The sequence below is a fragment of the Oncorhynchus mykiss genome, chromosome 6 (genome assembly GCF_057628025.1).
Source record: "Oncorhynchus mykiss isolate SJ-2025 chromosome 6, ASM5762802v1, whole genome shotgun sequence".
NCBI classification, from domain to species: Eukaryota; Metazoa; Chordata; class Actinopteri; order Salmoniformes; family Salmonidae; genus Oncorhynchus; species Oncorhynchus mykiss.
The window spans coordinates 75,364,164-75,390,701 of record NC_143027.1 but is presented as its reverse complement, the minus strand read 5'-3'; the positions used below and the strand labels follow the sequence as shown (position 1 = coordinate 75,390,701).

At 43.6% G+C, this 26,538-nt stretch overlaps 1 protein-coding gene across 1 annotated transcript; it reads right to left on the bottom strand.

Annotated features, from left to right (window-relative positions):
* Positions 1 to 24: 24 nt before the first annotated feature.
* Positions 25 to 25,217, bottom strand: tent4b (terminal nucleotidyltransferase 4B). The gene is made up of 12 exons (XM_021607692.3): positions 23,935 to 25,217; positions 13,851 to 13,974; positions 11,638 to 11,684; positions 7,469 to 7,589; positions 6,201 to 6,308; positions 5,782 to 5,910; positions 5,381 to 5,591; positions 4,991 to 5,117; positions 4,732 to 4,835; positions 4,342 to 4,493; positions 4,075 to 4,215; positions 25 to 3,867 (listed from the first exon to the last, which is right to left on the bottom strand). The coding sequence occupies exons 1-12, from the start codon at positions 24,438 to 24,440 to the stop codon at positions 3,706 to 3,708; spliced, it is 1,932 nt and encodes a 643-aa protein (XP_021463367.1). The 5' UTR covers positions 24,441 to 25,217; the 3' UTR covers positions 25 to 3,705.
* Between the last annotated feature and the right edge of the window lie 1,321 nt (positions 25,218 to 26,538).

Genomic DNA, 26,538 nt, shown 5'->3' with positions numbered 1-26,538 from the left:
AATATACCTTAGGACGTCCAGGAGTTTCAATTATTGTACTGTGGGTTTTATTGCATGGGTTTGAATAGCTGTAGAAACTACAATTTGGATGAGTCGATACAGTTTTGTTGAAGTACTTGCAGTGAGAAGATATGATTACAGATTGTGACGGCACAGATAAGTCATTGGGTGTTCCCTGACTTGTTTCCTAAGTGTCAAATCAAATTCACAGATATATACTGCATTTAGGTCCAAACTGTACTTTTCCAAGACAATATTTTTAACCATCTAAAAACGCCCAAATATGTTGTCTGACATATTTGCTAAAATAGTAATTGTAGCTAAAATTAGACATTCCTACTATGTGTATAAATGTAATTACAGCCAGTGGATCATCTTGTGTTTCACAACCCTGGTTCTCCAGTAGCCCCAACAGTAACCCTTTTTATTGTAACCCTGGACAAGCACACCTGATTCAACTGATCATCAGGCAGGTAGCCTAGTGGTTAGAGCTTTGGGCCAGTAACCGAAAGGTTGGTGGATTGAATCCCCGAGCTGACAATGTAAACATCTGCCAATCTGCCCCTGAGCAAGGCAGTTAACCCACTGTTCCCCGGGTGCCGAAGACGTGGATGTCGATTATGGCAGGCCCCGCACCTCTCTGATTCAGAAGGGTTGGGTTAAATGCATTGTTGTACAACTGACTCGGTATCCCCCATTCCCATCAAACCCTCAATGAGTTGTCAAGGGCAACAACAAACCTGTTGTGGTTATGGAAACAGAGGTTATCTAGTGCACAGACAGTGCATTCGGAAATGACTTTATCCACATTTTCTAAAGTCAGACTTATTCTAAAATGGATGTTTAAAAAGAAAATCAACACAAAATACCCCTTAATATCAAAGCAAAAAAGGTTTAGACATTTTTGCAAATTTATAAAAAATAAAACATACCTTATTTACATAATTATTCAGACCCTTCGCTATGAGACTCAAAATTGAGCTCCAGTGCATCCTGTTTCCATTGATCACCCTTCATGTTTCTACAACTTGGGAGTCCACCTGAGATAAATTAAAATGATTGGAAAGGCACACCTGTCTATATAACGTTTGACAGTGGAAGTCAGAGCGAAAACCAAGCCATGAGGTCGAAGGAATTGTCCGTCGAGCTCCAAGACAGGATTGTGTCCAGGCACAGATCTGGGGAAGGTTACAAAAACATTTTGAATGTCCCCAAGAACACAGTGGTCTCCATTATATGGAAGAAGTCTCTTCCAACCAAACAGAGCAAGCAGGGGAGAAGGGCCTTGGTCAGGGAGGTGACCAAGAACCCAAGTCTCTCTGACAGAGCTCCAGAGTTCCTGTGTGGAGATGGGAAAACCTTCCACAAGGAAAACCATCTCCGCAGCACTCCACCAAATCAGGCCTTCATGGTAGTGGCCAGACAGAAGCCACTCAGTAAAAGGCACATGGCAATCTCCAAGCGGGCTGTCAAAAGGCACCTAAAGTACTCTGACCATGAGAAACAAGATTCTCTGGTCTGATGAAACCAAGACTGAACTCTTTGGCCTGAATACCAAGCATCACGTCTGGAGGAAACCTGGCACCCTCCCTACGGGGAAGCATGGTGGTGGCAGCATCATGTTGTGGGGATGTTTTTCAGCGGCAGGGACTGGGATACTACTCAGGATCGAGGGAAAGATGAAGAGCAAAGAACAAAGATCCTTGATGAAAACCTGCTCCAGAACGCTCAGAACCTCAGACTGGGGCAAAGGTTCCTACCAACAGGACAAAGTCCCTAAGCACACAGCCAAAACAACATAGAAGTGGCTTCGGGACAAGTCTCAATGTCCTTAAGTGGCCCAGCCAGAGCCCAGACTTGAACCCAATCAAAAAAAACTTTGCACAGACCTGAAAATAGCTGTGCAAGACTCTCCCCATCCAACTTGACAGAGCTTGAGAGGATCTGCAGAGAATATGGGAGAAATTACCCAAATACAGGTGTGCTAAGCTTGTAGCGTCATACCCAAGCAGACTCGAGGCTGTAAATCACAGCCAAAGGTGCATCAACAAAGTACTGAGTAAAGGGTCTGATTACTTATGTAAATGTCATTTCAGTTTTTGCTTTGTCATTTTGGGGTATTGTGTGTAGATTGAGGGGGGGGGGGGCAATTTAATTAATTTTAGAATCAGGCTGTAATGTAACAATGTGGATAAAGTCAAGGGGTCTGACTACATTGACTGACACTGAAGAAAAGGTCTAAATGCAGTATGAAGGTGCCAGCTGTGAAGAGTCGAGTAATGCCACCATCTACAGGTTAGTTGTGGAACTGCAATCAGATGTTGACATACCAGACATTTCAGCGAGGGGTTGTTGACACATTAACAAAGAGGTGTTTGTTTGCATTATATTCTGACCAAAAACTCGGCTCCCTTTTAAAGTAGACCAGCCACATATTAAAACAAAATGCCACAAAACAGCAACATTGGTACTGTACCTGACCAATTATACTTCCCCAATATCCCACTATCCAAATATAAGATACAAGAATATGGTCTCTCCTGTTAATACGTATAACATGTATAGTACTATATTTTCATATCATTAATAGAAAAATACATGAACAAATACACATTTTCATAATGGGTAAATTACCAAAGGGAAAATAATACCTCCCACACCTATGGATCTTAGACATATTTCAAGTGGAGAATCTTTCTAAAATCATTATGTCCTCTAACTGTAATTCTATGAGTCTGGGAGAACCTCTAAAAACCGTCACTGTTGTTGTATAGGGCTGTGTGTATGAATGAGTGATGTGTCCCCAGCCAGCCAGTAATCTATAGGGCTGTGTGTGCACGTTACCTGACTAAGGCATACTGCTAACACTGTTAGTGCATCCCAAATGGCACCCTATTCCCTATTTAGTGAAAGTAGTGTACTAATTTGAGAAATGGGTATAATTTGGAAAGAAGCCTGTCAACACATTGAGAGAGCAGCCAAGTAGAAATAGAATGCTGATGATTTATGTTGGCAATGAAACCCTAACCTGCCACTACTCAGATTAGCAGGCAAATGTGCACATATATATTTGCCTTGAATCCGTAGTATCCTGTAAAAAGTCAAACCATTCTTGTGATAATTTTTTCTCAAAACATTTCTGCATGTTTGTCTTTTTTTGTACAAATCTTTGTATAATCTGATTACAACCAAAAAATAACCGCCCATCAAAAAAAATTGTCTCCACTTACAGATTGCATTTTGGGGTTTAGTCTTTCAATCTGTGTACTTTTCCCCCCCTTCTTTCTTCAATATAACATTTTGTAAATTTTTGTTTTTGTGTATTTTATTCTTTTTTTTAAACTTTTCTTGCTGAAGTTCGTTCGCCAGCCAAGTTCCAGGTATTGCTTGTCCAAATCTACATTACTTTCCAGACACTTATTCCTCCAAAACACCAGATGGCGCTATGGTAAAAGGCAAGATTTGTAGGTACTGGATGTGGTGTGTAGCTCCACTGTAGAACAGGTTAATGTCAAGGAAGAAAATTAGCATTTCTTTCAAGAACTAAGCCCCAGCATTTCCTATTTCTTTTTTTGGGATATTTTTCAGCTATAAAAAGATGCGTGTCGCTTGAGAGAAGGAAGATCCTTAATACTACTCCTCAGTCAGTGTGGAGTCTGGCAGCAGTCAGTCTGTCAGTCTGTTGCAGAGCAGACCCAGACAGCCCTATCTGCAGAGGTCCTGGGCCTCTGAGTGCTGCTGAGGTTTCCTCTTCTTGAAGTTGCCCTGGTAGTGTGGCTTGCTGCTCGGGTGGCTCTTGATGTTGGATGAGGACGAGTTCTGCTGGAGGTGGTGGGTGTTTTTACTGGACGAGCGGATCAACCTGGCCTGGGAAACAAGACAGACACACAACTAGTTAGATCAGTAAACAGATCACTGGTAGGCCTGTGTGTGCCATTGAAATGTAAAATGTAAATGGTTATCTATGTACCGACAGTGTGTTGTAACGCTCAGGTCATAAAAGTTCAAGGCATTTGTAGGTACAGTAACAGAGTTTTTCAGTGGTTGACTTAGGCTTCGTCAAGCTGACCCTACCTTGCCCCCCTTGTCAGTAGGAGTGCTGGTGGTGTGCCTCTGTGTTCTGTGATTGGTCACGCCACCTGAGGATTCTCTGTGGGCGCTGGAGCCCCGCCCAGGCTGTTGCTTCACTGTCTTACAGGGCGTCCCGTCAGAATCCTGGGGACAACCAATCAGGTCAGCAAGCAATGGGTGCATCACATTAAATGTCGTGTTAAGAGTTGATTTCCTCAGGTATTGTGGTTTTAGTGTGCACACGGTTTATTTGAGTGTAACAAAACTCACAACGTCGCTGGAACTGGATACCGTGGAGGATGAGGATGACACTAATGAGGAGTTGGAGGAGGTCTTGCTGTGAGATGCAGTCACCTCCTCCGTCAGGTTGTTGTTGCACTCATCCAGCTGCTGAGGCTTCACTAACAGTGTGACATCATTTCCTACAACAACAGCACATGGACAAACAGTGGTAAGACAATGTGTGTGTGTTTTAGATTGACTAAATAGCAGTCGGACTTCACTGATCTACAAATCACCTTGGATCCCAAACAACTTCAAACGTAATTAAGATGACCAATTTTGCACCTTGTCTTACTGAAACTGATCCCCTCAAACACACTATCAACTCGATAGATCTGAGACAGTGTCAAGACTCACAGTAGTACTGTGAAAACATACCATTCAGGGCAGGTTCATTCTGAGACTGTGGTCCCCAGAGCTTGGTGATCCAGTCCCTGTATTCAGCCACTTCCTGGGTCACCCGGATTATTCTGCCAAGTATACTGGAGGAAAGAAAATAGGACATATCAGATTAGAAGAACTTGTTTGCAGTAGTTCAAAGAAGAGTATTTAATAAATAAGATTTTTTAAAGATAGCAGCCAAGGAATGTGAGAGCTGTCGTTGGTTAAAGCGAGCCCTAGCTCACCATCTCCTCACCTCTCAGACTCGTTGTTTGGGTAGTACTTGGCGATGGGCGATACGGCGTGGTTGAGCACTATGTAAGCATAGTCAAAGGCCTGCTTCACCTGCAACACACCGTATGAGCTGCGGCCAACGTCGTTATCTGCAGGAGGCAAGATGCATGCTTAGATCATCTATTTGGGAAGAGTGACAGATTTCAGACATTGTCTGATATTGAGCTGACTTTTTAGCCTTTGTATGGGCACCTGGGACCTCTAGCCGTCTTATTCATGCCCGTTAAAGTGTATGATTCTTAGGTTTAGTGGTATCAGTAGTTGACGGATGTTACGGCTCTTGAGCGTCACAGTGCTAAAAAGAGGTATCACCTGTGCAAGTGCACCCATGCTGAATGGAAGGCCATGTTACCTGGTGCTAGGGGGTCCTCAATGAAGAGCATGGAGGGCCTGTAGAGGTCAGTGCTCTTCTGAACCTCGTCTTTGGCCACATAGCTGCCGCCATCTTTGATTCGGATGCCCGTCTTCAGGTAGTTGAAGTGGCGCCCATAGAGCTCAAAGAACTCTATAAGGAGAACGCCCACGTTGGCATTAGGGCTACAGGCATCTTCTCTGTAGTGAAGCTGAAATACAAGGGCAGAGGATAAGAGGTCAATTGCATAGAGGAACAAGCCAAATCATTTTAGTTCACTGAATGAGAAAGACTTAAAATGTGTCAAAAGTCTGTTATAGACAGTAAATTAGTAATGTTAGATGCGATCTATCCTGCACTGTGTGTGTGGGCTACTTGAGAGAATAGCAGAAGTCTCTCACCTGCAGGAAGCTGACAGCCATAAGGAAAAGGCTGTAGGAGCCGATCCCTCCAGTGAAAACCTCATTCAGATCCCTCTGGAGCAGGAACTGCTTCAGCACCAGAACCAACTTTGGAAGCACTGGGTATTTCTTATGGATAAAAGAAACACGTGGTTATGGTTAAATCTGTGGTTATGGTTATAGTGCCCTCTAGAGGGGAATGTCTCAGACTAGGACATTGGGTATGGCTGGATTGAGGGACTGAGGAGACATAGTTAAGTGTATTAGCTATCAACACCTACGTCAGAACCCAAAGAACCTGACAAATATACAACAATCTATGCATGCTAACTGTCAAGCCTGTTTCATCAGCTAGGTCTTACCGGACTGCATTAGGTAAAAGCAATGTACCCTGAAAAAGAGATGCCTGCTTCACTTACCTTTTTGTAGTCTTTGATGAGAAGGGCAGCTTTAACTCCGTTCTTCACATTGAAGCTGATGTCCACCTTCACCTCTGTGCGGAAGTCTGTCAGCTTGATGATGGGTACCTGGAACAATGGAACACAGTGATGAGGATGGATTTACACATAGTCACTGGAGGCAATGACACACTGCACAGTTAGTATGCATGCACAACATGCAGATGACTCAACACTATACACGTCAGCTACCACAGCAACTGAAATGACTGCAACACTTAACAAAGAGCTGCAGTTAGTTTCATAATGGGTGGTAATGAATAAGTTAGTCCTAAATATTTCCAAAACTAAAAGCATTGTATTTGGGACAAATCATTCTTTAAACCCTATACCTCAACTAAATCTTGTAATGAATAATATGGTAATAAGCAACTTGCTTGGAGTAACTCTGGACTGTAAACTGTCATGGTCAAAACATATTGACACAGCAGTAGCTAGGATGGGGAGAAGTCTGTCCATAAAGCGATGCTCTGCCTTCTTAACAACACTATCAAAAAGGCAGGTCATACAGGTCCTAGTTTGGTCACACCTGGACTACTGTTCAGTCGTGTGGTCAGGTACTACAAAGAGGGACTTAGGAAAATTGCAATTGGCTCAGAACAGGGCAGGACGGCTGGCCCTTGGATGTACACAGAGAGCTAATATTAATAATATGCATGTCAATCTCTCCTGGCTCAAAGTGGAGGAGAGATTGACTTCATCACTGCTTGTATTTGGTGATAAGTATTGACATGTTGAATGGACGGAGCCGTCTGTCTAAACTACTGGCACACAGCTCGGATACCCAAGCATGCCCCACAAGACATGCCACAAGAGGTCTCCTTACAGTCCCCAAGTCCAGAACAGACTATGGGAGGCACACAGTACTACATAGAGTCATAACTACACAGTACTCTATTCCACATCAAGTAACTTATGCAAGCAGTAAAATTACACTTAAAAAAAAACATAAAAATACACCTTATGGAAGAGCGGGGACTGAAGCAACACAAACAAAAGGCACAGACACATGCACACAAACACACGACAACGTACACACTATACACACACTTACACAAGGATTTTGTGTTGTAGATATGTGGTAGAGTAGGGGCCTGAGGGCACACACTTAATGTTGTGAAATCTGTTGTAAATGTATTGTAATATAAAAAAATAAAAAAAGTATAACTGCCTTAATTTTGCATGGACTCCAGAAAGAGTAGCTGCTGCCATAATACATACAAACATACCGTGGCCTTGTCCAGCACTTTGATGGAGTTCTCGTCAGTCACGTTTTTCTTCCGCAGGGCCTCTTCCAGGGTCCAAAGGGGCAGGTTTTCCCAGTTCCCAAACACCACCAGATCGATGTCACTAGGAAGTGGAGTAAGTAGTAGAGGTCAGAGCAACATCACATTCGGATCTGAAGAGAGGACTCTCCAGTTCACTTTCACACACGGCTTATTGTCACTAATCCAGAGTCCCCAGTTACAGTGTGTGTGTGTGTGTGTGTGTGTGTGTGTGTGTGTGTGTGATGTCAGAGCGGAGAGCAGTCTGGCTCGTCAAGAAACCAGGTTAAAAAGGCTTTGGATCAGCAGCGCTAAAATGACCACAGCCTTAATCCCAAAAAACAAAGGCAAATAATTACACAATGGCCAGCCACATCTTTCTCCATATAACCACTCAAAGGGGTGGATTCTGAACACAGTTAAATGTGTGTAAAATTAATCCCTTTTTATGCACTTCTCTCAATACGTATGTATTCGTACCTTGAACTTAAAAGAAAACTCCACCCAAAAACGATATTTTGGTATTTGTTTCATTAGTCCATTGCGGTTATAGTCCCAAAATGTTTAGCATGTCAGCAATCAAGTTTAAGATGTATAACTTTAAAAATACAAAAATACAGCCAGTATGATGCATTTTGCCTTAAATGATGCAAAACACAGCATCATATGATGCAAAATGTGTCATATTGACGTTACGCAACTGAATAAGGCATGTCTGAATACCAAATACTGATTAGTGTGTAGGAAAGGCCTAAGAGCTTACCCACTTGGAACAGATGTCAGTTAAACATCTGGTTTGGATTTACATGTGGTTGAGTTGTCACCTAGCATAAATTAAATAAGTGAAATGAACAAAAACAATCACCTGTCATTGGATTTAGGTTAAAAAATAAATTCCTTTACGTTGATTGCTTTTTCAAAATCAAATTAAATGTTTTTTTTTTAAAGTTATGTGAAACAATGTTGATTAAACCCGTTTTTGCCCAGTGGGTAGTTTTTGTAGTTTAACCCCATCAGACCCGAGAACCCAGCAAATATCTGCTTTTCATTTATCCGCATGTCCAGCCCTTATACAATGCCTTTCGAAAGGCTATGAGACTTGGAATTGAATTCAGGTGCATCCTGTTTCCATTATTCATATTTGAGATGTTTCTACAACTCAGAGTCCACCTGTGGTAAATTCAATTGATTGGACATGATTTGGAAAGGCACACCTGTCTATATATACAGTGCCTTGCGAAAGTATTCGGCCCCCTTGAACTTTGCGACCTTTTGCCACATTTCAGGCTTCAAACATAAAGATATAAAACTATTTTTGTGTGAAGAATCAACAACAAGTGGACACAATCATGAAGTGGAACGACGTTTATTGGATATTTCAAACTTTTTTAACAAATCAAAAACTGAAAAATTGGGCGTGCAAAATTACTCAGCCCCTTTACTTTCAGTGCAGCAAACTCTCTCCAGAAGTTCAGTGAGGATCTCTGAATGATCCAATGTTGACCTAAATGACTAATGATGATAAATACAATCCACCTGTGTGTAATCAAGTCTCCGTATAAATGCACCTGCACTGTGATAAGTCTCAGAGGTCCGTTAAAAGCGCAGAGAGCATCATGAAGAACAAGGAACACACCAGGCAGGTCCGAGATACTGTTGTGAAGAAGTTTAAAGCCGGATTTGGATACAAAAAGATTTCCCAAGCTTTAAACATCCCAAGGAGCACTGTGCAAGCGATAATAATGAAATGGAAGGAGTATCAGACCACTGCAAATCTACCAAGACCTGGCCGTCCCTCTAAACTTTCAGCTCATACAAGGAGAAGACTGCTCAGAGATGCAGCCAAGAGGCCCAGCCAAGAGGCCCATGATAACTCTGGATGAACTGCAGAGATCTACAGCTGAGGTGGGAGACTCTGTCCATAGGACAACAATCAGTCGTACATTGCACAAATCTGGCCTTTATGGAAGAGTGGCAAGAAGAAAGCCATTTCTTAAAGATATCCATAAAAAGTGTTGTTTAAAGTTTGCCACAAGCCACCTGGGAGACACACCAAACATGTGGAAGAAGGTGCTCTGGTCAGATGAAACCAAAATTGAACTTTTTGGCAACAATGCAAAACGTTATGTTTGGCGTAAAAGCAACACAGCTCATCACCCTGAACACACCATCCCCACTGTCAAACATGGTGGTGGCAGCATCATGGTTTGGGCCTGCTTTTCTTCAGCAGGGACAGGGAAGATGGTTAAAATTGATGGGAAGATGGATGGAGCCAAATACAGGACCATTCTGGAAGAAAACCTGATGGAGTCTGCAAAAGACCTGAGACTGGGACGGAGATTTGTCTTCCAACAAGACAATGATCCAAAACAAAGCAAAATCTACAATGGAATGGTTCAAAAATAGACATATCCAGGTGTTAGAATGGCCAAGTCAAAGTCCAGACCTGAATCCAATCGAGAATCTGTGGAAAGAACTGAAAACTGCTGTTCACAAATGCTCTCCATCCAACCTCACTGAGCTCGAGCTGTTTTGCAAGGAGGAATGGGAAAAAATCTCTCGATGTGCAAAACCGATAGAGACATACCCCAAGCGACTTACAGCTGTAATCGCAGCAAAAGGTGGCGCTACAAAGTATTAACTTAAGGGGGCTGAATAATTTTGCACGCCCAATTTTTCAGTTTTTGATTTGTTAAAAAAGTTTGAAATATCCAATAAATGTCGTTCCACTTCATGATTGTGTCCCACTTGTTGATTCTTCACAAAAAAATACAGTTTTATATCTTTATGTTTGAAGCCTGAAATGTGGCAAAAGGTCGCAAAGTTCAAGGGGGCCGAATACTTTCGCAAGGCACTGTATATATATATATATGGTCCCACAGTTGACAGTGCATGTCAGAGCAAAAACCAAACAACGAGGTTGAATGAATAGTACGTAGAGCTCCGAGACAGGATTGTGTCTAGGCACAGATCTGGGGAAGGGTACCAAAACATTTCTGCAGCATTGAAGGTCCCCAAGAACACAGCGGCCTCCATCATTCTTAAACGGAAGAAGTTTGGAACCACCAAGACTCTTCCTAGAGCTGGCTGCCCGGCCAAACTGAGCAATCGGGGGAGAAGGGCCTTAGTCGGGGAGGTGACCAAGAACCTGATGTAAAAAAATGTAAAAAACCTGTTTCTGCCTTGTCATTATGGGATAGTGTGTCGATTGAGGAAAAAAAAAAACAATTGAATCAATTTTAGAATAAGGCTGCGACCTAACAAAATGTGGAATAAGTCAAGTGGTCTCAATACTTTCCCGAAGGCACTGTATTTAGCCTCACAATTAAGTGTTTTATTGTGAGGATAAAACAATGACAAAACAGTTGCATCTGAGTTTAAATTTTTTTTTTTTTAAGTCTGCCAAAGTAAAAACCCGATTTTAAAAAATGATATGAATGCAGTAAGTACAGAAATAGTTTTTTTACTGGGAAATGAATATCTAACTAGTCAGTGACAACTGTGTGGAGTTTGTGACGGCAACTGAGTTTATTACAGTATTATAGAAACTATGTCCTGGGATTTCCCATGATCTTCTATGCAGAAGAACCCCTTACCTTCTAACGACACTTATGAGCATCAGAGAAAAACAGATGGCTTTTAAATAGTTTGTAGCTCAAACTGTAACTCAAGACATTTTGGTAGAACAGACTAAATCAAATGGTTCAACCCAGAAGTCCGTAGCTCAAACAAACACTGTTTAAAAGTGGTTAGAAGTCCAAAACACACCAGCGATAAGGTGGGACTCATTGGGTTAAGGGTCCGTTTACACTTACTAATGGTGCGCGGGTCAGCTGCTTGTTCACCCGCCCGCTATTGCTAATAACCCATCCACAACCGCCCAAGTATGTGAAAAAGTGAATCTGAGGCCCGCAACTGGCCCTAACCCAGATTTTTTAAAGGTGTTGTTTTCTTTTTATTCAACCCGCCATCCACCCACCCTTCATCCACACAATATTTAAACCCGACCGCCCCGCGGTTATATCCGCAGGGTCTGCAGGTTATGAGTCAACACGCATATCACCAACACACTATAAGAGAGATTATGATAGGAAGGCCATTATGTACTCCATTACCTGGATCAAACAGCTTACCTGGTTGGCAGATAGAGGCCCGTGCTGAAACTCCCAAACACTTGAACCTGTAACAAAGTCAAATGTGTTATTCATTGATTTCACTTATCAATCAGATAAGCCAAGCTATGCACTAGCTTTGAACTGATACAATGGCAGGTCATTTGTTAGAAAATAAAGACAAATGATTTGTTTTGACTTCTGTCATGTCACGTGACAACAGTCTGATACTTGGAGACAGGTGTCAACTAAAGCAATACAAATATAATATTTATGCTAAGTGGGGAGAGAGTCTAACATGCATCAACTTATTTCACCTTTTATGCAAGTCAGTGCACTGACAACCAGTCATTATCTGACAACCATGCAATGTTCTTGGGGGCAAAAAATGGGATCTGAACAAACCATTACTGTAGTTATGAGAACAATGATAAAATGCTTTAAACCCCAACGGTTTGGACAAAAAATAAATTAAATAAGCATTTTATTTAATGCGTCCAGATTCCAGACAAATATCCCGCTTTATCTGAGCTTTGTGGGCATTAACCAATGTCACATCACATAACAGTATTTCACATTGGTTCTGAGGGCTCAAAAATAGCCTTTGCTTAAGCCTTAAACCAGCCATTATTCCCTCCTGGGCTGAGCTCCTGCCTGAACCGACCAAGGGGGTTAAAGCCTGGGCTCCAATCTGCTTACTAGAGGCAGGGCATGTGATTGTGATGTGGGTGGAAATGAGAGAGGTGATGGATTGCCACTGTGTCCAAAAGGTAAACTTAACTCATGGCTCGGCTCTCTACTGTATAAAGAGCTAGTGGTCATCACTTAAATTATTGAGAGACGGGGTGCAGTTAGAGAGGGAGAGAAAGACATGGTGGCCGCCTCCTAGACTAATTATTCAGCTATCTGGTGGGTTCACAGTAGTTCAGTTTACCCAGTCACAGACAGGTCTCGTATTGAGTGTGTGTGTAAAAGGTCAGGGGATTGCTGGGAGTCTTAGTCCTGTTCTTGTTGTGGACAGGATATAAACTGCTCTCCTGCCTCAGTGGATAGAGTAAGAGGTAGGAGCAGTACCAGGAACAGCAGTGGACTTTTCTGTTTAGCTCAGGGATGTGCAACTGTTTTACATTTTTTTTGATCAATTCCTGTGATACTACACAATTTGCCGTGGGACAGAGAAAAATGTGCAGTTTCACAGCGACTTCCCTGTAAATTCTACATATTTTGCCATAGGGTGAAGAAATGAAACGTCTTTATATGTCTGAGTAAGAGGGACTAACAAAATCCATAGGGGCCCCCCGGTTGGTAATTCGACCATGATTACTACAAGATAGCTGGCCACTAGACATTTTAGCTGACATGGGCTAATCGAGTTACTGTCAGTGACTGACATAAGAGAACTGCTGATGTACAACCTCATTTAGAAATTGCACCTTGTGTATTCTACTATTCCAACTCAACAGTAAATTGAGACCCAGACGGAGTTCATAAACAAAAAAAAGTGATCCGCGGGCCTACAAGACGGCAGTTGTCCATCCCTGGTACAGCTTGTACAGCTGAGAGCAGACACACACAGCTCTATCATCAGGCTCCAAGTCAGCAGGAATAAGGACACCTGAAGCCCTGTAGATTACAGGCCAAAATATAACACAGCAGGGAGATAAGAGCGGACCGACCAGGCACTTTCACAAATGGTTGCTGGTCACACGCCCCACCATATACGGCCTGTCTTTCCTCTTCATTACAGCTCAGCCTATAGGGAGAGAAAATAACTCTCCTACAGAGTCACGACTCCTTTCAGACAGCTATAGAGCCAGCCAGAGAAAGATGTAAAGACAGCAATTCTACATAGAGCAGCAAGTTCTCATGCTGTCTCTAGCAATGAAGGGAATTTGTAAAATGAGGGAACAGGAGATTGTGAGAATCTCAAGCAGCTTGCCGTGTGGGTGAGACCTGTCTGTGTAGCTAGAAACCACTTCCATTCCAAACCTTTGCTCTGCCTGTCACTTCTAGTAGTTGGTGTTGGCTTTTATGTAAGCATGAACTCTACATGGTTACAATATTTATTTGAACGACGACCCGTATTAGCCTGGGCCCAGAGCTTTTCAACTATGTTAAAGTTTCAACAACCAGAGGAGTTCGCTGTACACCAATAATGGTCAAACAGATCTGGGACCTGGCTAAACCTGTATGGGCTTAGGACTGGAACTGTAGCGATGCGAGTGATCTCTTACGTCAGCAGTGGGCCACAGGTCTTTGATGACCCTCTCGATCCTGTCCACCACCTCCATCCTCATCCTCTCCTCCTCTTCCCGAGGAGACATGTGCTTGTAGAAGTCATTGATCTCCTCATGGAGCCTGCAGAACACAGAATGAAAACAGCATGATCAGGGTTAGGGAGGGAGACAAAGACTGAGCGAGAAAAATAATAAAGGGAGAAAGTAGCATGGTCATGGGGATAGTAGGATAGAGTCTGAAACAGATCAAAATACACTGACAAAGATTGAAGGCAGAATATATTGATTGAAGGCAGAATATATTATAAGAGAAAAATCTAAATAACAAGTCTACAATACAATTGATGGGGTCTACAATACATATTTTATTATGCCAGTCAATGCAATTTGTTAACAACGTTCACAGGTAGCTCACTGAACAGCCACCAGAGACAATTACCCCGCCCTACCATGTAATGGAAATGGTGAAAACAGAGACAATTACCCCGCCCTACCATGTAATGGAAATGGTGAAAACAGAGACAATTATCCTGCCCTACCATGTAATGGAAATGGTGAAAACAGAGACAATTATCCTGCCCTACAATCTAATGAAAGTGAAAATCGAAATGACATTTCCTCAAACACACTAGGCGTTCGTGAGGAGTTAATTGCAAAGCATCATTATTACATTAACTGGCTTCTTTACTGGAGGCGTGTTATGTTAAAAGGCTAACTGCCAACACCTGTGTGCCAACAAACTGTAATCAAGTAGCATCTACTGAAGACTGGAAGAAATGCATTAACTACAGGATGATGACAGACAGGCTGACGTGTGTGAGAAAAGATCAAGGCCACAATAATGCAATACATCTACACCTTTGGTACAAATCATAGGGCATATTCCCACTGTTAGGGCTATGGAACCCAAAGCAGTTGGCATAAATGTAATGTCCCTTGCCTGATTAAATAGTTTGGGAGGACAATGCTGATAAGTACAAGTGTTGCTGTCCTTGAGTTAAAAATGGGTGCTTAAATCAACAAATCGACTTTACTAAACGATCAACAGGGCTGTTTCCCTTCCCCCCCAATAAGTCAGTCAGGTAAACTTGGTGGGTATGAATGCCATGGCTCGTTTAGGGAGACCAGGGACTGTGCCAACTGTCAGATACATTACACAATGGCACAGAGACAAGACCGTGACTGGGCCAGTAATTGACTGACTGGGGTTATTTCTGCCTGCAATTCACCCTGCTGTCTGTCTATTATTAAAGCTGCAGATTGACCAACACACCTACCCACAGGGCCTAGACCAGAGCCTATATCAATAACACTAAAGACTGGGTCACACAAACATTCACACGCGGTACTGATTGCCGCCCACACACACACACACGGTGCGGCCTAAACCAGCTGCCACCTCAAACTTTGACCCAACCAACACACGTCCTTGTTGTTCCAAACTCTACTGATTAGCTCTTGTATGTTCTGGCCAGTGCTTAGTGTGGGGACAGGAAGCGGAGCAAAAACAGAATGGAGAGAATCAAGCCAGTCAAAGGGGATTGGAGCAGACAACACGTGGACACGAGGTCTAACACTCAGTGACCAACCAACACAGTAAGGCCGTAGGGAAACTCAGTCATCGGAGGATAAAATACTTATTCTCTTTCCTAATCTTACAAAGGAAACTAACAGCTTGAGTTGAATAGCAAGCTGCACATCCAGCATTATGATTGTGAGTAGAGCAGAGGCAGCAGTCCTGTTGTGTGAGCTGCTGTAATGTGAGTGAACACCACATACTGGAGGGGGTGTACTAGAGGCCAGGACACCAGAGGGCTGGGCTGGGGCTGTCGTGGACTGGCAGTGGAGCAGGTCACTCTGCCCTGGCTGCCCCTTTACACACACAATCCCAGTTACCCACAGGGCCATGTAAACACAACACAGCACCCAGCCAATGACAGGCCTGCAGCACAGCTTCCTTTGGCAGGAAAATCAAAGAGAGTGGGAAAGAAATGGTAGCTACTTCTGAGCTTGTGTACCCGAGAGGGCTCAGCTGTGAGAAACACTAGTAGCTACTGTAGAGGAATCAGCCTGCTTGTCATTTGGGTAGCGCTCTGTGGAGCGCTGCGTTTTAGATAACAGTCTTCCCTGGCGCTTACAGTAGTCTGTGTTTCACCTAATCCTCATCGACACCCAGACAAACATTCCTGGTGTAGCAGCCAGGAGTCCTATTGAAGGGCCCTGACCCGGTTAGACCCCAGTCGACAGCAGCCCCAATCACCAGCCTGTCTGTTGGCCCAATCTACACAGCAGTCCAGCCAGCCAGACAGTCATGCCAGTTCAATGCCATCAGTCCCTGGGTAGAAGTACTCCTCCCTGATGTGATGATACCAGGCCTTTCCAGCTACATCACTGCAGGTGTTCATCCTCAAACAATGATCCCTTTATATTCACACAGAGGGGTGTATCACACAGCTTGTAATATAAACAATAGGCTGCTAAACTAATCTAACTTCTACACCTTTCCTCACCCAAGCACCAGCCTCTCCCATTTTTAGTAGGCCAAGCTAACTCCTCAGGGCAGGACCGGTAATCGTGTGTGAAGACACTCACCATGAGGTTCCCTGTCCTGAGGTACCATGAGCTGTTTTTCTGGACAGGACAGGGCCTCACATTACAGTGTATTCTGAGGTGACTGAAGCGGAGCACTATGCAGGGGATTCCTTCCTTCTCGTTCTATTGAATCTCTTCATTTCTGGTGTTGGTCAGACTGACATGGGAACAGGAGTTAAGTAACTTCAACACTTAACACACACAGGCAGCAACAGGCCCACAGATACGCTCTGCAGAGGCAACCTGGCTGACAGCATTCATCACGCCCAGTCAGTCACTGCAACAAAGACTGCACCGTGAACACACCTAGAGTCAACATAGCAAGGTATGACTAGTGAGAACTAGTGATGGGGGGGGAGAATCGATACAAAAGCGTCTAAATTAATGACAGATTTAATTCTGACTATTTTGAGGAAGTGTATACTGGCTAGTGTCTCAACATGGCCAAACAGTACTATTGCCGGTTGCTTTTTTTTTTAAAGAGAAGATGTAAGCACATTCGTTCGGTTTGCCGCCAGCTGAACTGAAGCATGCTGATGCCTTAAGTCACTCCATCTAGAGCCACCAGTAACAAGAGGACAGGGGAGGGGGCCGTCCTCAGACATACGGCAGGGGAGGGGGCCGTCCTCAGACATACGGCACGGGAGGGGGCCGTCCTCAGACATACGGCACGGGAGGGGGCCGTCCTCAGACATACGGCACGGGAGGGGGCCGTCCTCAGACATACGGCACGGGAGGGGGCCGTCCTCAGACATACGGCACAGGAGGGAAGCAGTCTGGCACTGGGTCAGGAGATACAGCCATCAGCAAGCCATTCATATTGAATTCACATATAGCCATTAACTTGGACACATTCAATTCAACTGACTGACACACGTCACATATTGATATGATGCGAACACACACACACTCTCACATACATACACTCCCACAGAAAGTCCATAGTCAAACTTCTGTCACACGTACCACACAATGACTGATATACACTGTTATCGGGGGAGATCAAACAAATCTCCCACCAATTTGGAGTCAATGGCAATAGAAATGTAGTGTGTGTGCCTGCCAGTCTCCTAGCAAATGTAGTTTTCACACTGCCAGCCTCCTACATTATGCTTATAACAAGCAAAAAACTGTGCAAGAGTCAGTTTCATTTCAGAGAGTCAGCCTAAGCATAGGCTCTCTAATCCAGCTCAGACTAGTGGTGCTGCTAAGTTTCATTTCACAGCAGCAGTGTTTGACTGGCTGTCCGTGTGAGAGAGAATGGGTTTCGTTTCAGGGTTAAGCCACATCGCCTCGTCACCCAGGGAACCGGCTTAGACCAGGGGGAGCAGCCCAGTGCCTCTGGAGCATGTGACAAGCAAAGAGAAGGACTAGGCAAACGCATTTGGGAGCCCTGGGTTTGGAGGAATGGCTTTGCAACTGAAACAGGCAACATCTTTTCCAAGATATAGATACTGTAGTGTACAACTGAGCAGCAAGTGCCAGTAGGTTTCTGAGGCAGCAGAGTAGGTGTGGTGGAAGGAATATGTCTTCATATGAAAGAGGGGGAGAAGCATAACATCAGGATCTCATCTGAAAGTTTACAGTTGCAGTGGCAGACTGGTACTGCTTATTGACCAGCTGCTCAGATGGACTAACAGTATAAAGGTGTGTGAGAGTCAGAGGGCATGGCATGTCCGTGACATCTCAGTTCAGACACAGGCAGTAAAAGACAGAGGGAAATCAAACTGGCTGCCAAAGTACCTTTGAGAAGGAGAGGGTTCGCTGGCAGATGACTTTTCGAATGTGCAAGGCCAGCCCCCCCCGGTTTAGAACGGCCTCCACCGAACAGCATTAGAACAACCAGCTATAAATACTGCAGAAGGACCAGGGACAGAAATAACAGGGTACTGTACCATGCCCATGTTTCATAGCGCTGCCAGAAACAGTGAGAGACATGTCATCCAGCAGGCATTCTCTTGACGTGAACCTGCAAAAACTTTCCTCATTCACTGCGTATTAGGCAGTACCTCTGTTGGTAGTGCTACATGTGTAAATATGCCTCTCACACAAAAACATGAGTAGGCTAGCCTATGAGTGACAGGGCCAGCAATACACACAGTCACACACAGGAAAGGATATCAACCCAAACCACACAATGAACATAAGGTGTCCAATTCATTAAGCTTTCATCAATGCCTGACTTATCCTCCAGCAGCACTACGGTGGCTCAGACTGGCTACCATAACCAGAGGATTTGGGTTAAAGACAAGCGAGGGCTACGAGGACCCCAGTTGTCCCTGATCGTTAGTGACCTGCTTGGCCTCAGTGGAGTTATCCGGCACACACTAGCTGCGGTTGAAACCATGTGTTTAGTGCTGCAAAAAACGCTCCCGGCTCCACAGGCTCCAAAACATCTGGCGTGCTGGAAGTCCAGCCATAAACACTAGACTACTCTTATATTACACCATCCTCTTCAATTAAAGCCCTAAGGCTCGATCCACCATAACATCTAGGCCTATATTCAGAAGTACAGAGACCCATGGAGAGACACAGACATCAAAAGAACAATCTGATCTTTATTAATTGGGCTGCTAGATCTTGGGCTACCCCAAATACAATCTGCAGACACAATGCTAACAGATTTGAGCCATTAGCACTAATCTAAACATTAGCAACAAGAGTCTCGTCTACTCAAACTTGTGTGTTTGGTGTAAACGTACTGCATGTCATGTCCTCTGATCTCCATGACAAGTTCCACTCCATCTCTGAGCTCACCTATCAGACAAGCATAGAGATCTGTGGTACACAGGTTGCATATTGAGTTCATCAAGACTGGAGTGGAGAAGAGAGCACAAGGTGTGCTTTTCATCATTAGTCACATGGCATGAAGTGACACCTGTACCTTGATAGGTTTCTCTTAACCTGCCTGGTTGAAAGGCATTTATACAGGCTTATGAAAATGCAATTGTTTAAATACTGACCGTGAAAAGAGATTTCAAACATCCAATACTTTAACAATTACCATAATTTGAACAGAAACGGCCACCAAAAACACACAGCAGTCTCCAATAATTTAAACTTATTGTCAAACAGTACGACATTCACAAAATAAATATGATTGTCTTTCAGTATTGAATTTGTCTGGGCTGTAACAAAACAAGAAACAACTTGCTACCCCCTATGCTGTCCCCTGTCCCCAGTCCACCTGGCTGTGCTGCTGCTCCAGTTTCAACTGTTCTGCCTTATTATTATTCAACCATGCTGATCATTTATGAACATTTGAACATCTTGGCCATGTTCTGTTATAATCTCCACCCGGCACAGCCAGAAGAGGACTGGCCATCCCACATATGCTCTCTCTAATTCTCTCTTTCTTTCTCTCTCTCGGAGGACCTGAGCCCTAGGACCATGCCCCAGGAATACCTGACATGATGACTCCTTGCTGTCCCCAGTCCACCTGACTGTGCTGCTGCTCCAGTTTCAACTATTCTGCCTTATTATTATTCGACCATGCTGGTCATTTATGAACATTTGAACATCTTGACCATGTTTTGTTATAATCTCCACCCGGCACAGCCAGAAGAGGACTGGCCACCCCACATAGCCTGGTTCCTCTCTAGGTTTCTTCCTAGGTTTTGGCCTTTCTAGGGAGTTTTTCCTAGCCACCGTGCTTCTTCACCTGCATTGCTTGCTGTTTGGGGTTTTAGGCTGGGTGTCTGTACAGCACTTTGAGATATCAGCTGATGTACAAAGGGCTATATATAAAAAAATTAATTTGATTGAAATTTGATATGCTGTTCAGACTACATTAACTCAACGGCTTTCAAATCGACCAGATGGGGAGAACATATCAATCAAAAAACATTCCTCTTTGAGCACATGGGATCGCCGAGATAGAGGGATCCCCACACGTGCTGGTAGAGGAAAGGGTATATTACCCACAGTCCAAAGGACCAGCTGCAAGTCCTCGCCTCACCACCTGGCTGTATGCTAGAAAGAGGGTGGGGGGGGGGGGCAAATGCCTTTTCTCAATTAGATTTGCAAGACATGTGCAAGCTGATTCAAAGGGGGTGTGGCAGATTTCAAAACTCTTCCGTGAAGGACTCAGGTAGGATACACTTGTGTTTGTTTCCTCGCCTAAAGGAGGCTATCGAGGAGGACCATCTTCCGTTTGCCTACTAACGAAATGACAAACTCAACGACTGCTTACCGGTTTCCGGGTCACGGAGGAGAAAAGATGGAGGACGGACATTTGCCCAAACTCCATTGATATCTCTAACAGCCAGCACAGACCGAGCCATAGCTCTATGAGTGGTGCTGTGTTGGGGTAACAAGAGGTGATATCTGGAAGCTGGAGCTGTGGGACTTAGATCATAAATCTCAGAGATGGTTATAAAAACAATAATGTGCCGATACTGATAGTCACCGAGCAATTAACAGCACATTTAGATGGCCCATGGGGTAAACATTGTACAAAACTAATCTGGCACTGTGTGACCCCTGTCCTCAACACATAGGACCAAGGCCTGGGTTGTGTTAAATAGCACACACGTAGGGCACACTGTAGCAAAAGGTAATGAAACAAACATTTCTTATTGGACAAGTTCAGACAGTCTCTCACTGTTTCAATCCATTTTTGAGAAGTTTTCTTCTGTTTTGTGCCTAGTGAACACAACCCAGGTTTTTCCACAGCTAGTTGTGTGTGACAGCACAGTGCAGCCATACAAATACTATTTTAGGCAGTCCACTCCACTCACACACCAATAACATTTCTGGGTCTTTCACAACAGCTTTTGTTTCAGTGAATCAGAGGTGGCAGAACGCCATTGCTGCTCCAGAGCTCATTGGATGGAGGGCTCTGTGACATCAGAGAAAGAGCTCAGGTTTCTCTCCTGGAGGGGCGGGTTTGTTTTGGGAGAGCGAAGCCAGGACATGCTCAGCGTGTGCTGCATGTAAACACAGCACCCCTTATACAGAGCGGCTGGACCTTCTGGGCTCAATCATGCAGTCCAACAACTCTGCACGCATTCACACACCTCCACCCCTATCCACCCTATCCCCACCCTCGCAACCAACAACAGTGCCTTACTCGTCCAAGGAAAATTGTTCATCTTCCCCCACCCTTTTCTTTCCCCTCCCCATCATATTGTGTATGCCACAGTGGTCAGTCAAACTAATGCAAAATCAACCCCTTGACTAATGCGAGCCTGAATAGGCAATCCCTCAGGTATTGCACAGGAAAATGCACCTTGATGTGAATCACTTTCAAATTTTGCCCTCTCCAGTCAGGGACTTGGGGAAGAAAGCTAATGAAACGTTTCCACAACCAGAGATTACAAGCCTGAAAAACACTTTCTGAAAGAGACACTATCAATTGGCAGATATTTAGGCATTACATGTATATATTGTGAAATATATGTTCATTATGCAACTCAGTAACTAAGCACTGTGAGCAGAATAAGAACCAGAAGTGTGGGAGACAGAGCCTGGTTGTGACTGTGATCCAGGCTGTATAGTAAAGGTTGGGGTATTAGAGTAATCACCAAGGAATGTCCTTATGCAAACAGTGTACTTTATATTACTATAAATGAGGATCAGCTTAGCTAAGACTTTGCTCTGGGCTCTTGCATGTTGCTAGCCTACGCTTGTCAGGCACGTAGAAGAGGGGGGAAAAAACGCCTCCACACCTCAGCCTTTAAAACAATACCCCACCCACCTCAGGACTTTTCTCTAGTTTAAACTAGTAAGAACTGCCTTTCTGAAATAGCTGTCTCATTAAATTTCTGTCACACTAAGATTATATAAACTAATTGGTCAATATGTTTTTTTCAAGGCAGACCTGGTCCTTTATACCTGGACGAATAAACAGAGGGGGGAATCAGGCAAAACAACAGTGATAAGATAAGGAAGGCATTTGGATGGTTGTAAAGCACATTTCATTTCAGCATCACGTCTGGGGAAATACCCTCTGTCATTACAGAGAAAATGGTTACAGTAACCTAACCTCTAACTGCTTTGTACCAACCTGACATATTGATCATAATCAGTAAGCTAGTATAGCCAACCTATATTAAAGACAGTGTGCTCAGGGCTCCCGAGTGGCGCAGAGGTCTAAGGCACTGCATCTCAGTGCTAGAGGCATCACTACAGACCCTGGTTCGATTCTAGGCTGAATCACAACCGGCCATGATTCGGAGTCCCATAGGGCGGTGCAAAATTGGCCCAGTGTCCTCCAGGTTAGGGTTTGACCGGGGTAGGCCGTCATTGTAAATAAGAATTTGTTCTTAACTGACTCACCTAGTGAAATATGGGTTACATAAAAATACTATACTAAGAGACTCTACTAAGAGGTCTGGACCTTTACGGCTGGGAGGGTATACTTGCCCTGTAGCTACACGGCCACAAGCCGAAGTCATTAAGAAATAGATACCATTTCCGAATTGCAACTTGGGTTTGTGGTTTGATGTGGGCCTGTTATGTTTGCTATATGTACTCTGACAGTTATCATTGTTGGTTCCTATTCACTCACAATAGCTAAGATATCCCTAAACAGCCACCCTATTATGACTTTGGCTAAAGGAATAAATTGTGTTTATGATGCCAAAGTTAGCTCTGAGGATGTGTGATTTGGAAGAAAAAAAACACGCTGTTTAATAAAGAACAAGTATTGTTCCTTCAACATAACATTGGCTACGATGTAGTAGTGTTGTCTCACATAAAATAAGTCGGAGGCGATGCATGCTAATGGGTAGATCTGCTGTCTAAAGAATGATGGGTTTCTTCAATCTCGCAAATCTCAATTTTGGAAAATACTGACTATGACCAAAAGTATCCCATTTACATCTTTTAGTACATTTTGGAATTAGAATAGATGCTTCTGACTATTATATCCACCAGAGAAGTAAGAATTTCGGTTTTAATTGCTGCAAATAGGCAACAGTGAAACAGACGAGAAATACCGGCATTAGTTAGGTAGGCTTAGCCTGAGTCAGTCAGTCACATGTCAACTATCAAGAAAATAGTTCTGCATTGACTTGACAATGGTTACTGCTCAGTACTCGTGCTTTTAGCTAAATGTCATTCGGATTAGATTTTTTTTGCTTAGCTCGTCAGTGTAGTGACCACATGCAGATGTTGGCAACCACGAGGTAGCTAGCTACCAAGGTCATAAAACAAATTGCTGGATGTAGCTAACTAACTAGCTAGTTAACGTTGACTGTCCCATTACTTTCGACTGACCGTAGCTGGTTAGGAACGTCCCCTAACATAACAGATAATGACTCGTGACGGTCAAATCGGCACGCCTAAATATGGCTATGATGTCTAACCATATGAATATGTGCGCTCACTTCACCAGCCAACTTAGCTGGCTGGCTAGTTTTCTAACCAACTAACGTTAGTGTGGCAGAGATATATAACGTTAGCTAAATAACGCGTGATTTATGATTAACTTGTAACGTTATAAGAGCAACGAGCTAGTTTTGATGAATGTCATTTTGTTTCTTACCCCAAGATTCCTTCAGAGTAGTTCTTGACTTTCCATGGTGTTCCCGTGTAACCACAGCCTCCGGTCTCGAGGCTACTGTTGAATCCATAGGTGCTAGCCTTGTTGTCTCTTTTCCTTTTGTTGGGGTGTCCTGAGACCCCAGAGCCCACTTGCACCCCTCCGCTGCCCCTCCCCAGCGATGAACGGTTGTTGTGGTTGTTATTAGCTTCCAACGGAATAAAGTCTCGTTGTTCGACTACATCTCTGTCTTTCGTTGAGTTGGACATTCCCTTGTACCTGGGTTCGCTGTTAGTGACAGCTCCGTTCTTGCTCGATATTACGTTACCCAATGTCCCGTTGATGTTCGATTTCTGACTGAGGCTTGACGTGCTAGACAAACTACCCGTGTTACAGTTGTTATTGAAGTACAGATTCCCCAAACCTTGTGTTGTTTCCCAAATCTGCATCCACAGGCTGTTGGCTGGCCCACGTTGTTCTGGCTGAAACCAAGCGATTCTTGGATCCATCAAACGACAGTGCAGGCACACTGCCCCAGAGCAAGGCTCAGTTCGTGTAGCTAAAGCTAGCCAGGTAGCTAGCTAGCTAACCTCACTCTTAAGCTTTACAGCTGACTAACGTTAGATATGAAGGTTACTTCAAATTGCTATAAAATATCTAAATCTGCTATCCATGAATTAAAACGACTATTAGATACTATTATTATTAGACAGTAGGCGTCGTGTTTAATGAAAGAATGTTGTCAAAGTTTGGATTCAAGAATTAAGGAAACGTGCAACCATTGCCTATCGAAGCGATTTCTGACCCTTTCCTTCTGATTGTGGGTCCTCAATGGCGGACACTGCGCAGCCGCAGATTCGCGCAGAGTGAAATGGTGATTCGAAAAGGGCGGAGAAAGTGTCGTTCTTACGCAAGAGCAAGAGAACATGTTACCTGTTGCGTAACAATGGGCGACAGATTAATTATTTTCACATGAGAACATGAGGGACACACACTGAAATAAATCGGTGGGAGGTTTGTAATACAATTAAAAAAATGCCAAGACAGCCCGAACTTAAATGGTTACTTCATGTCATGACAGGATATTCTATCCATCAGGCTGATAAATTATATTTCCATTATTTCAAAGTATGAAAGCAGCATATCAAAGTGGAGGATATATACCAACAGCTGTGTCTTCTCCCTTCAATGAAACCACCATTGCTGAACTATTTTCTAAATCCAAAACCACAACTTGCTCCCTTGGCCCTATGACCACTGCCTTAGTTAAGGCCTGTTCTGCCTCCTGGTGGTCAAGATTGTAAATGCATGCATTTGAGAAACAGACGAATCACAAGTCCTCAACTGGCAGCTTCATTAAATAGTACCCGCAAAAAAACAGTCTCAACGTCAACAGTGAAGAGGCGACTCCGGGATGCTGGCCATCTAGGCATAGTTCCTCTGTCCAGTGTCTGTGTTATTTTGCCCATCTTAATATTTTATTTGTATTGGCCAGTCTGAGATATGGCTTTTTCTTTGCCACTCTGCCTAGAAGGCCAGCATCCCGGAGTCACCTCTTCACTGTTTAAATTTGAGACTGGTGTTTAGCAGGCACTATTTAATGAAGCTGCCAGTTGAGGACTTGTGAGGCGTCTGTTTCTCAAACTAGACACTAATGTACTTGTCCTCTTGCTCAGTTGTGCACTGGGGCCTCCCACTCCTTTTTCTATTCTGGTTAGAGCCAGTTTGCACTGTTCTGTGAAGGGAGTAGTACACAGCGTTGTACTAGATCTAAAGTTTTTTGGCAATTTCTCACATGGAATATCCTTCATTTCTCAGAACAAGAACAGACTGACGAGTTTCAGAGGAAAGTACTTTGTTTCTGGCCATTTTGAACCTGTAATCAAACTCACAAATGCTGATGCTCCAGATACTTAAATAGTCTAAAGAAGGCCAGTTTAATTGCTTCTTTAATCAGGACAACAGTTTTCAGCTGTGCTAACATAATTGCAAAAGGGTTTTCTAATGATCAATTAGCCTTTTAAAATGATAAACTTGAATTAGCTAACACTAAATGCCATTGGAACACAGGAGTGATGGTTGCTGATAATGGTCCTCTGTACGCCTATGTAGATATCCCATAAAAAAAATCAGCCGTTTCCAGAAACAAAAGTAATTTACAACATTAAGTGTCTACACTGTATATCTAATCAATTTTATGTTATTTTAATGGACAAATTTTTTACTTTTCTTTCAAAACAAGGACATTTCTTAGTGACCCCAAACTTTTGAACAATAGTGTACATCCACACAAAACCCAACTCCACTCTGCCACCCCACTCTGTCATTGCCTGTGTCCGTGAACTGAAAACTTGGATGAGCAATACATTTTTTCTACTAAACGATGACAAAACAGAGATCATGGGCCCAATATCCCTCATCAATAAGCTGGGTCAACTCAACATGAAAATCTACAGCTGCACCATCCACTCCAACTCCACAGTCAGGAACCTTGGTGTTACATTTGACCCCACTCTGTCGTTGAACCCCACATCCGAAACATCAAGTCAGCCTTCTTCCACCTCAAAAACATCTCACAACTCAGACCTACTCTCACTGACCCCAATG

What these genes read in the sequence shown, in the direction of transcription:
- tent4b (XM_021607692.3), bottom strand. Translation starts at nt 24,440, where the DNA reads ATGGATCCAAGAATCGCTTGGTTTCAGCCAGAACAACGTGGGCCAGCC. An exon ending in TACTCTGAAGGAATCTTGGG is followed by an intron (nt 13,975 to 23,934) that starts GTAAGAAACAAA and finishes TGTGTTCTGCAG; the next exon opens with GCTCCATGAGGAGATCAATG. An exon ending in TATCCAGTTCCAGCGACGTT is followed by an intron (nt 4,216 to 4,341) that starts GTGAGTTTTGTT and finishes GGTTGTCCCCAG; the next exon opens with GATTCTGACGGGACGCCCTG.